The sequence below is a fragment of the Danio aesculapii genome, chromosome 10 (genome assembly GCF_903798145.1).
Source record: "Danio aesculapii chromosome 10, fDanAes4.1, whole genome shotgun sequence".
Taxonomy (NCBI): domain Eukaryota; kingdom Metazoa; phylum Chordata; class Actinopteri; order Cypriniformes; family Danionidae; genus Danio; species Danio aesculapii.
In genome coordinates this window covers 41,279,976-41,293,118 of record NC_079444.1, presented here as the reverse complement: position 1 = coordinate 41,293,118, position 13,143 = coordinate 41,279,976, and the positions used below count along the sequence as shown (strand labels likewise).

General features: G+C 36.1%; 1 protein-coding gene across 3 annotated transcripts in view; it reads left to right on the top strand.

Moving 5' to 3' along the window:
- Nucleotides 1-5,995, top strand: part of cabp1b (calcium binding protein 1b) — a 75,272-nt gene extending 69,277 nt beyond the window's left edge. For all 3 annotated transcript variants that reach the window (XM_056467333.1, XM_056467334.1, XM_056467335.1), the window contains 3 exons: nucleotides 732-806; nucleotides 889-961; nucleotides 5,016-5,995. In XM_056467333.1, the coding sequence (XP_056323308.1) occupies nucleotides 732-806; nucleotides 889-961; nucleotides 5,016-5,041 (174 nt within the window). In that variant the 3' untranslated portion in view covers nucleotides 5,042-5,995. The remainder of the gene's footprint in view (nucleotides 1-731; nucleotides 807-888; nucleotides 962-5,015) is intronic.
- Nucleotides 5,996-13,143: the final 7,148 nt, after the last annotated feature.

Here is a 13,143-nt window from a genome sequence, read left to right as displayed (position 1 = left end):
CCAAACCATCACTGATCCACCCCCATGCTTCACTCTGGGCATTAACAGTCTGGGTGGATGTTTCTTTGGGGCTTCTCCACACCGTAACTCTCCTGGATGTTGGAAAGGCAGTGAAGGGGGACTCATCAGAGAACAATACGTTTCACATTGCCCACAGCCCAAGATTGTCACTGCTGGCACCATTGAAACCGACATTTGGTATTGGCACGAGTGACTAAAGGTTTGGCTATAGCCGCCAGGCCATGTATATTGACAATGTGGAGCTCCTGACCAACAGTTTTGGTGGAAATAAGAGAGTTGAGGTGCCTCTTGCGTGCACAGTTGCTCCTGTTGGATGTGGTTCTTCTTCTTGGTGGTTTGCTGACAAGACTTGCTGTCTTGGTCACAGATGCGCCAGCGAGACGCATACCAGCAAGTTGTCCTCTTTTAAACTCTGATATGTCACACATAATGTTGTGTGCATTGTAATATTTTGAGCAAAACTGTGCTATTATTCTGCTGTTTAAACATTCGCACTCTGCTCTTACTGCAGTCAATGAAGATTGGCAACCATGCTACTCAAATTTAGCTATGAATCCTTCAAAATTGGCCCGTGTTTCAGTTTCATTATCCAAACCCCCTGTATATATATATATATATTCTATGGGTACAAACGGTAAAATTGCTTAAAAAAGTTAATCATATGCATGCATAAAAGTTGTGTTGATGCTCAGTTTTTGTTGTTCTCTCAGTTCGACACAAACGGAGACGGTCAGATCAGCACAGCCGAGTTACGAGAGGCCATGAAGAAACTGCTGGGCCAGCAGGTGCTGTTTTTTTTCCATCTGCAGCAGACTTTCAGCTCCAGCTGATCCTCCCTCACCGCTGTATTGATTCTCTGTCCTTCAGGTGGGACACCGGGATCTGGAGGACATTCTGCGCGACATCGATCTGAACGGAGACGGACACGTCGATTTCGAAGGTGAGCCTGCAATCAGTAATGCTAATTATTATGCTAATTTCACAGCCGCAGTGGAGAAAACCATCGCAATCATCTGTCCACCTTCAGCCAAAACAACATTACAGTCCTGAAATATCTCCTGTCCATACATACGTGCATCCTGTAGGAACATTTAATTAGGGAAAGCAATAATTCCAGGGTTTAATCCAGAATTTAATTAGTTTTTGGGGGGTTCTCAAAGTTATTAAAGTAGCAATCAGCCTTTTGGAAACGACTTCAAGAGACATTTCATGAGGGAAAACTAAATGTCCTTGGTGCTTTAGAATACAAAAACACACACATGTAGTTCAGAGTAACTGTTTTCAGCCTAATCTAACTGAAAAACAAGCTAATCTACAACAACGTTCCCCTGAAAAAAAAGTATTATTTTTTTGGCTGTTAGCATCAGTATGTTTGTCTAAAGCAGGGTGCCAATTATCCATTGACGATCAGAGGGGTCAACTTTTTTGCTAATGTTACTTTGTACATCCTTCGGTGAATGAAATGTAAGTATTTATTTTAGTGACATCTATTTTATTAATAAAAAATATTTAAGTTTTCAGTGTTTTGTGGGATTTTTTTGTGTATTCTGACCTACAATATCCTCTGATTAGCTATTTCAGAGGTTACTGTAGATCAAACTATACAAACTGTGCATCTGAGTTCACTTTACTTATAGGCTTATGTCAAAACAAACTCTTAATTTGGATGTGATTAATCGTGATTAATCTTTGACTGGCATTAAAAAATACAAAAAAATATTTAAAACATTACTTAAAAACATTATTTACTATGCTTGTTGCCCATGAGCAACCTAATTACAACCTAAATTGAAGCTAAAACTGTAATATTTTATAATAAATGTTTATTTTATTTTATATTTTATTCAATTTAATTTTTTACTTTTATTTTGTTTTAAATTTTTTTTATTTTATTTTTATTTTTAATTTAATTTTATTATTTCATTTTATTTATTTATATATATTTTATTTTATTTTATATATTTTTTATTTTGTTTTAAATTTTATTTTATAATTTTATTTTATTTTATATTTCATTTATATATTTTATTTTATTATTTTATATTTTTTATTTTATATTTTATTTTATATTTTATTTCATTATTTTTGTTTTATTATTTTATTTTATTATTTTATTTATTTTATTTTATTTTTGGATTTTTTAATTTTTTAATTTATTTATTGATTTATTTATGTAATTTTATTTTATTTTATTTTATTTTATTTTATTTTATTTTATTTTATTTTATTTTATTTTATTTTATTTGTCAATCATTAGTGTCTTTCTGCACCTGGTGTCAAATTAATGAATTATCAGGTCAAATGAAATTACAGCAAACTCTGATGCTTAAATATATTCTTTAAATATGTCATGTATCAAATAATTGTACATAATTATTATAAACCCCATGAGTTTATTTTACTTAAAAATCTTTACTTAAAATGTGTTTTTAGGATATATTTTATGTTGAATCATTGAAAAATATCAGAAACCAGTACAGATTTTTAGGTTGACATTTTTTTCAGTGCAGATTTTTATTATTATCAGTTACTATTAATAAATAATTTATATATATTTATATAACTGAAAATAAAAACTGTTCATTCAGAGGTGGAAATAACCTTGACTATTATTATAAGCGGACATAAATATTAAAAATCATCCCAATCAAGTGATGCTCAATTGTGGATGCTTTATTCAGGAGTCTCCACACACACAGTTTAGCTGCCGTTGAATGTGATTATCGTGGTGAAGGCCGTAAAGTGACAGTAGTAGAGCTGTCAACCAGATTATCTCTTAACCACGGGATTATTTCACCTCTCAGATTAACCACACACAAAAAAAGAGCACGAAAACGGGAAGGACGGAAATAGCCGGCGCTGTTCTTGCGGATGATGATGACTGGAGGTGTGACAGTCCAGCGTCCTCTTGCTGTTTTTGGAGCTTTGACTCATCCCAGGGCGATACTATGCTCGCTTTTTATTTATTTCATTTATTGCCAGAGGAAATGTAGAAAAGCAGGAATTTATAGAGCAGCGGATCCCAAATGATGAGCTGCAAACCAAAATTAGGTCACGGAGAGAAGGGGAAAACAATGCCTAATGCAAGAATAACACAGTGCAACTAATAATATAGGTGACACAGTGGCTCAGTGGTTAGCACTGTAACCTCACAGCAAGGTCACTGGTTGGTCAGTCGGCATTTCTGTGTGCAGTTTGCATGTTCTCCCCGTGTTGGCGTGGGTTTCCTCCAGGTGCTCCGGTTTCCCCCACAGTCCAAACACATGCGCTATAGGTAAATTGATTAACTAAATTGGCCGTAGTGTAAGAGTGTGTGTAAATGGGAGAGTGTATAGGTGTTTTCCAGTACTGGGTTGTAGCTGGAAGGGCATCCACTGCATAAAACATATGCTGGATAAATTGGTAGTTCATTCCACTGTGGCAACCCCAGATTAATAAAAGGACTAAGCCGAAAAAGAAAACGAATTAATATACACTCACCGGCCACTTTATTAGGTACACCTTACTAGTACCGAGTTGGACCCCCTTTTGCCTTCAGAACTGCCTTAATCCTTCATGTCATAGATTCAACAAGGTACAGGAAATATTCCTCAGAGATTTTGGTCTATATTTACATGATAGCATCACGCAGTTGCTGCAGATTTGTCGGCTACACATCCATGATGTGAATCTCCCGTTTCACCACATTCCAAAGGCGCTCTATTGGATTGAGATCTGGGGACTGTGGAGGCCATTTGAGTACATTGAACTCATTGTCATGTTCAAGAAATTAGTCTGAGATGATTTGTGCTTTATGACATACTGCGTTATCCTGCTGGAAGTAGCCATCAGAAGATGGAGACACTGTGGTCATAAAGTGATGGAGATGGTCAGTAACAATACTCAGGTAGGCTGTGGCGTTAACACCATGCTCAATTGGTACTAATGGACCCAAAGTGTTCCAAGAAAATATCCTCAACACCATTACACCACCAGCAGCAGCCTGAACCATTGACACAAGGCAGGATGGATCCATGCTTTCATGTTGTTGATGCTGTCCCTACCATCTGAATGTCGCAGCAGAAATCGAGACTCATCAGACCAGGCAACGTTTCTTCAAACTTCTATTGTCCAGTTTTGCTGAGCCTGTGTGAATTGTAGCCTCAGTTTCCTGTTCTTAGCTGACAGGAGTGGCACCCAGTGTGGTCTTCTGCTGCTGTAGCCCATCCGCCTCAAGGTTGGACGTGTTCAGAGATGCTCTTCTGCAGACCTCGGTTTTAACGAGTGGTTATTTGAGTTACTGTTGCCTTTCTATCAGCTGGAACCAGTCTGGCCATTCTCCTCTGACCTCTGGCATCAACAAGGCATTTGCGCCCACAGAACTGCCGCTCACTGGATATTTTCTCTTTGTCGGACCATTCTCTGTAAACCCTAGAGATGGTTGTGCGTGAAAATCCCAGTAGATCAGCAGTTTCTGAAATACTCAGACCAGCCTGTCTGACACTAACAACCATGTTGAATCCCCTTTCTCCCCCATTCTGATGCTCGGTTTAAACTGCAGCAGATCGTCTTGACCATGTCTACATGCCTAAATGCATTGAGTTGCTGCCATGTGATTGGCTGATTAGAAATTTGTATTAACGAGCAGTTGGATGAGTAGTTGTAATAAAGTGGCTGGTGAGTGTATATATATATATATATATATATATATATATATATATATATATATATATATATATATATATATATATATATATATATATATATATATATATGCTGATTTGATATCTAAATAATTTTAATATTTGAATGATGATTATAAAATAAATTACCAGAATATAAAATTTTCTACCTTTTACTACACTGTAAAAAATCTATTAGTTTCTTTACTTAAAAAAGGTGAGTAAACCTAAACTTCAGTTAGCTTAATTATGAAATAATCAATAAAATTGCATCAAATAACTTCTTAACATGTAAAGTATAATGTATACATTTCTGTCCCCTTTTTCTCTCAGAATTTGTGCGAATGATGTCTCGCTAGAGTTAAAGTGGTGAAAGCATGTCAGAAAGAGGATCTCCTGCTGCGCCAGAGACAGAGGAGAAGAAGAAGAAGAAGAGGAAAGATCAGCAGAAAACCTCACAAGAGGAGCTTCTGTGTCACGACCTCTGACCTCTGACCTCTGACCTCACAGCACACCTGAGAGAAACTGCACTGAAACCCTGCATCACAGCGTTTCTGAAGACCACTCGCCAATACTGTGATTTACATTAGCTTTACAGGGTTTATTTTCATCCCATTGAAAGCCTTCGAGAGGTCTAATGCAAAAAATAACGTAAATCAAAAACATAAATTCCAATATTATTGAAAATACTCAGTATTAAAACATTAAATATATTTAATTTACAGGCATCCGGAAACTGCTGTATGATATCAGGGTGCATCGATTGCAATAATATTTGCTGTTTCATATTTAAGCTATTTATTAATATCTGTAAAGTATATATATAGAGAGGGAGAAAGAGTGAGAGATGAGTGTGTATAGTTTTCCCTTTACACTGTAAAAAAATTCTATTCAATTTTTAAGTTGAACCAATTTTACTTTACAAGTCATTTTAACTTGCATCACTTAAAACATCAAGTTAAAATCTGATTAACTTTAAAAAATAAGTTGCTACGCTAACTTTCTAAATTAAGTTAAAGGTGCTGAAGGTAAGATTTTGACTCTTCTAAAGCATAAAAACACCATAATATGTTTGCAGATATTTAATAAACATGATAAGTAAGCTTGTTTATCTGAAAAACAATGCTTACGTCAGATATTCTGCTTTGAAGTTACGTGCTGGAATGTCTGTCTTTGTTTTGGTCATTTAACCCGCCCAATGCCAGTTTAGCCAATTATATTTCAGCACTCCGTGTTGCCTTGCTGGAAAACATCATATTTTATTAATTCAGTCAGTCAGGAAGGCTCTCGAAGCATGTTTCCATGACCAAAATGTGAACTCCAGTATACAGTAGCAGACTCTGAAATGAGAAGCAGATTCAGAGTTCCTTGTGAGGTTATTAAATAACAAATAATATAAAAATTACGAATGTAAACATTGGGTGAGCAGGTTACATTGTAACCCCGTGTCCAAACAATACTCTTAATGATGAGATTTGCAGTGATAAGCAATTTGTCGGTTTGCACCAAAGAAACACAACAGAAATGTAAATACAGCCATTCAGAAGCACGGAATAGTGCACTCGCTGCACTACAACTAAATGGTAAGGTTTATAATTTAATCAATACATATTAAACCTCTTAACGTTATTAAATGTAGATGCTGAATCACTGATATGTGTTGACTTGCACTGAGTCACAGCTCTAAAGTTCAATTTCAGTCAGTTTATTTTATTTTCAAGATCTGAGTTGAACTATCTGCTGCTGCTTTCAGTAATATGGAAATAAATGTGATGTAAAATGGCATTTAAACTCACATTATTAGCATTTAACACTGAATAAAGCACATGAGGTGTACCTGAGGAGATCATTGTCAGTTTTCTGTTGTTCAACCGCAAGAAATAAAAGCCGTTTCTAAAATATAAATTTCAGGTGTTGGTTAGGACAAAAACTCTTAATAAAAAACATTTTAATATCAAAAATATTCCTTCTATCGTGTGCCATTGCTTTTATTTAGAACATTAAAGAACCTTAAAGGTGCAGTATGTAAGTTTGACACCGAGTGGTTGAACTAGGTATTGCACTCCTGGATCAAAACAAACGCAAGCCCAGGTTGCCAGATTGAGGACAGGAGCGAGTGATTTAAGTCATGTTCTAAATAAAATCAAAGGAATAAAAGGAATGTTTTCCATATTAAAAGGAGTTTTTGTCCTAACCAGCACCGGAAATTTATATATCAGAAATGACTTTTGTTGTTTTCTCACAGATGAACAACAGAAAACTATAACAATGATCACCTCAGGTACACCTCATGTGCTTTATTCACTGTTAATTGCTAATAATGTGAGTCTGAATGTCATTTTACATCACATTTATTGCCATACTACTGAAAGCAGCAGCAGATAGTTCAGCTCAGATCTTGATAATAAACCGATTAAAACTGAACTTTAGAACTAAACACATACCAGTGATTCAGCATCCACATTTAATATTGTTAAAGAGGGTTAATATGTATTAATTGAATGTTAAACCTTACCATTTCGTAAGTGAGTGCACTATTCAGTGTTTCTGAATGGCTGTATTTAAATTTGTCATGTTTCGTCTGGTGCAGCCAAATTGCTTATCACCGCGTATCTCATTTACGTAGCGTGTTGTTAGGACACTGGGTTACAATGTAACCTGCTCACCCAATGTTTACATTCATAATATTTGCTAATTAATAACCTCATGTGAAACTCTGAATCTGCGTCTCATTTCAGAGTCTGCTACTGTCCACCGGAGGTCGCATTTGGACGTATGCTTTGAGAGCCTTTCTGAATGAATGAACGAATGAAATAGCCTGTTTTTCATCAAGGCAACCTGGAGTGCGGAAGTATAATTGGCTAAAATGGGCAGGTTAAAATTACCCCAAAAAAAAGACAGCCGTTCCGGCATGTACATTTTCAAAGCATAATGTCCGACTTCAGCATCGTTTCTCAAATAAACAAGAATGTTCTCTTAGCATGTTTCTTAAATATCTGCAAACATATTATGGTATTTTTATGCTTCAGAAGAGTTAAAAACATACATACAGCTCCTTTAAATCAGCCTTTAGGCTCGACAGTTAGGCACACTATTGTTGATGTCATCAATCTGGCAACCTGCGCTTGCGCATGTTTTGAACCAGGCGTGCAATACCTAGTTCAACCACTGGGTGTCAAACTTACACACTGCACCTTTAAAGTAACGTGAAAACATAAGTTATCATGACTTTTTATTACTGTATGTGATACTTTTTTTACAGTGTAATAGACTTTATGATGTATTAGATTATTACTCACAGAAGATTTTATTTTATATATGGATGTTCTGGGAAATGCTGGAAAACTTTGCTATCAGTCATTTGCTATACATTGGACCTATGCACTACGGTATGAGTGGAGATTTTTTTTTGTTGTTTTTTGCGAAGAATTTGCCATAAAAGTACATGAAAATGCCCTTGTTTGCACACTGTCCTGCATGAATGCTAGCGCTGATGATCTGAATCAACACAGCCAGTAGCCGATACTGTTTTGTCATGTATTTAAATGTTAGCTGATAGTCAAATGAGAGTTTCTGATCCTATTTCAGACATGCGCAAATGTGTGTGTGCTGATTTTGGTGGTTTACACGGATAGTAATTTGTACGATGACATGCATATGACCTTGTACTTTATTAAGGTCATAATACAAAATGCTTAAAAATCATACTTAAAGTCCCCATGAAATCAAAACTAACCATATTGATTTTGTCAGCTCACTTTGCTAGTTTTGTGGTGAACAATTCATCTGTGCATGTCATTAAGAAAAATAAAATAGTTTGCCCTTGTAATCTTTAATTAAAATCTGAAAATGCACTTCCTGTTTGTTTTCAGTTTAATTCTCAGATTAGGTCTGTCTAAGGTATGGGGCGTGGCTAACATACTTAACCACACCCCCTCCAGCTGTCAGTTTTGACGACAAACAGAAATGGTGAGCAGGAGGAGTCTGTTAGATTGTAATATCTCTCCTCAAACCCTTTTTTCCCATCTTTATGAAAGAAACACCTACTTTACTACATCCAATCAGCTCGCAGTAGAGAGAAACAAGCCACGCCCACTGTTTACTTATTTAATATTCCATTCCTCTTGGAACTGCGTCACAATATGAAAAGTGGTCGCAGCTTTTGGTTCATCTGAACTTTAAAGGACGCTTGAAATAAAAATGTACAATGCTTATTTTGCTAGCTCGTATTGTTATTCTTATGGTGAATAATTAATCCGTGCTAGTTAATCAACTGAAAAAGAATTGCTTGTTTTGCTAATCTTTAATGAAAGTCTGAGCATTTGCTTTCATGTTTTAAGTAGCGGTCCTTCTGTTGACATTAACCTGAAGGTTTTAATAGCAACTGTATGTTAATACCCTCTTTTACCGTTAGTTTGTGCAAAGAGGCCCCGCCTCCTACTCAATCTTCCAATATTCCGAGCCCCCCCTGGAATCAACCTCTAAGGGATCATCTGTGGTGAATGACTGATGACTTGTTGTCTATTAAAAGGAATGCGTCAATAGAGCCGCCATTTTAGGACAGGGTAGCGCTCCTTTGAAATAAATGTGGAACCAAGCGGACTGGCCATCTAGAGCCAGAGATATACACACATATATACATATATCTATGTTCAGGAGTGTTCCGGTGGTACGCAAATATTTTTTCAAATGACAAAAGTTATAATTTTACATCACTTTTCTACATCGAAGGATATGTGATCGCACAGGCATTGCTGAGAGGAGGTGTTTGTGTGCATGGAAATGTATTATCCTCCCTCCCTGTTAAATTTGGTTTAATCCATGTCCTGAAACACACTCCCTCTCCTGCTTTCACTTCTCATTCTAAAGGAGGGAGCAATTCCCCATTACGAACGACTCGTTCACTTAGCCGACAATAATACACGTTTCTGGCACCGCAGTGTCTTGTTGTCATATTTCATTTACGTTGTTTGCTAATTTTGTTCAACAAAACTAGCATAAGCCTAGTATTTAGTGTGAGTTTGGTGCTCCTTTGCTTTATGGCCAGTGCAGTAAGTGACTGTATTATAATCAATACTTGTTTAGCACAAAAGTTCGTAACATAAAAACATAAAAAACGAAATCTTACCTATGAAATGTTCTGCCTTTGTGCTTCGTTTTTTTGTTTGCTCACTACTACACCCGCACACAGCGCTAAAGTCCAGCATCTTCAGACTGGCTTTAGTCTTGACCAGTGCGGTTGAATGACTTTTGTCCTGGGAGCACTGTTCAAATGTGGCGGTGCTATTGACGGATGCTCAGGGTCTGTATGCGATATCTAGTGTATATACAGTTGAAGTCAGAATTATTTTAGCCCCTCTTTAATTTTTTTCTTTTTTAAATATTTCCCAAATGATCTTTAACAGATCAAGGAAATTTTCACAGTATTGTCTGATAATATTTTTTCTTCCGGAGAAAGTCTTATTTGTTTTATTTCGGCTAGAATAAAAGCAGTTTTTAATTCTTTAAAAAACATTTAAAGGTCAGAATTATTAGCCCCTTTAAGCAAATTTTTTTTTTCGATAGTCTACAGCAGGGGTTCCCAAACTTTTCAGCCCCCAAAATGACAATGCTAATGACTCGCGACCCCCAATATTCACTCTGAGGTGGTTATAAATGCAGAAACCTTGCATGCAATGGCGCACGCCCACTAATAGACCCAAGTCTATTCTTCATTTAATTTTTTAATGTATGTGAGTGCCGTAAATGGGCCAGAAAGTTTAACCTGATGTTATAAAATCAATATGCTGCATCCGACGCTATTGCTGTGTCTGTAATATAATGTAATTACCCTAGGGGTCGCAATTTAATAGAACTATAAGCTACTATAATAACTATATAGTATATAGTAACTATAAACAGCTATTTTTTCTCTTCAGTATGTTATGGATAAAATATGGTAATTCTTATGGTTTAAAAAAAATTTATCGATTTTTGGAAATCACCAGGCGACCCCCCCCTTAATTGTCCTGCGACCCCTCGGGGGGTCCCGACCCCCACTTTGAGAACCACTGGTCTACAGAACAAACCATCGTTATACAATAACTTGCCTAATTACCCTAACCTGCCCAGGTAAACAGAATATGGGGAAAAAATAAACAAACAGGGGGCTAATAATTCTGACTTCAACTGTATTTATTGGTATGATTATGCTAACAGATAAGCTAACTGGGCTAACTAAACAGTATAAAAGATAAATGCTCGATTTCATAACCCATGCATGCCTTTAATCATACATAAGTAAAGGGTCAATATAACGCTTATAAATGCTATTTTAATAGTGAAATGAAATGGTCAGTAAAACACTTTAAATTATATAAATTATGAACGTGATTTTATTTAACTGTACTTTATAATTAGGCGGTACAAACTAAACCAGTTACAACTCCTTTGAAACAAGAGGATCACTCAGGGTCCTTTAGACGGACCTAGTTCTCAGGGGGGACTCGATTTCTCATGACACTGTTTTAGTTGGAAGTATATTAACATACTGTCTCATTAACTGGTTCACGCAGACTTTAATGAGGTCTTTTCACATTTAAAATTTGCCACAGGTTTTTTGTGAGGGTTAGGGTTGGGCCATATAATAAGCCATTTTTACTTTATAAAATACAGTAGGCCTATGGAGAGTCCTCGTAAACCACCAATATCGACGTGTGTGTGTGCGTGCGTGCGTGCGTGCGTGCGTGCGTGCGTGTGTGTGTGTGTGAGCGAGAAAGAGAGAAGTTTGGGTTTCATGATTCTTATTTGTGTGGTTTGGTTGGTCTTACCTGAGTTATTCTATGCATGCCAAAATACTTTTGTAGATTGTAGATTTCATTAAAGAGTTGTGCAATCAAGTACGTTTTTACCTTGTGTGCTTTCATATAACGTTAAAGTGCAATATTTTTGTTGTTAGGAAACATCTGATTTCAGATGCTGTGGACTGGTTTACACGTATGACAGAGATATAATAGAGTTCCAGCTCCAGCATCTGGCCACAGGAGGATTTGTAGTATATCAGCGTCTACATTCCAGTAATCCATTCATCACTTATATTTTTGTTTGTTTAAAAGTGGTTAGCACTCACAGCAAGAAGGTCGTTGGTTTGAGTCTCGGCTGGCTCAGTTGACATTTTTGTGTGGAGTTTGCATGTTCTCCCCGTGTTGGTGTTGGTTTCCTCCAGGTGCTCTGGTTTCCCCCACAGTCCAAACACATGCGCTATTGGGAATTGAATGAGCTAATGAGGGAATTGAAATTTGCCGTAGTGTGTATCTGCGTGCATGCGTGTGTGTGTGTGTGTGTGAATGACAGTGTGTATAGGTGTTTCCCAGTACTGGGTTGTGGCTGGAAGGGCATCCGCTGTGTAAAACATATGCTTGAATAGTTGTCAGTTCATTCCACCGTGGGGACCTCTGATAAATCAGAGACTAAGCCGAAGAAAAATGAATGAATAAAATAATAAAAAATGCGGCCTAAATTTATTTACATATATATATTTTTTTAAAAATCGCAAACATACGTAATTCCAAATGTCAAGCACCAAGTTATATTTCTGAAGGCATTTCATATAGGATCTCAAGTGTCCATTTAAAAGAATATTTATTAGAAAAATTGCATTGTAAAATGTTTTAAAGTAACATTTATTTTAATTTTTAGAAAAAAAATTAACAATAATAAATACTTTTTTGAATGCTTGTAAATATATATTTATATTTTAAAATAAATATAGGCCTATTCAAAAGAATATGCAAGAAATGTCCAAAAATGTATTTGTACAAATTTTATTTGTACATTTATATATGTATATTTTTGGCCATGTTTTATATAAATATACTTAAAAGTATTTTTTTTTCATATTCAATTATATTTTTACTTTAGTATAGTACATTAGTATAGTACAGGGTGAGCCATTTATATGGATACACAATAAAATGGGAATGGTTGGTGAACTACACTGTTCCAATTGAACTACACTGTTCCAATTTACTATGATCTTCTATATGAAGCTGCTTTGACACAATCTACATTGTATAAGCGCTATACAAATAAAGGTGAATTGAATTGAATTGAATTGGTGATATTAACGTCCTGTTTGGCACATTAGTATATGTGAGGGGGCTTGTAAATAACTCACCAAAGAATAAAGTAACGTTTAAAACCAAGCACACCATTGTATTTCTAGTGAAATTCCCAAGAAGTTTATTAAGATGAATCTGTATAAATGGCCCACCCAGTATAGTACTGTATATAAAAAAGTATATTTTACATGCAGTCTGCTTTTATGCCCGGGAAAGGGGCTGGAAGTCCCACTGTGAGCCAATAGAGGTGGGGGTTTGCAGAACGTTCACTCTGTAAAGTCTTCAATTAACTAGGTCTAGCAGTAGCAGGTAAGAAGAGGGCCATTCAGTTTTTGTGAAGCTGCAGAGAAAGCCACAAGATG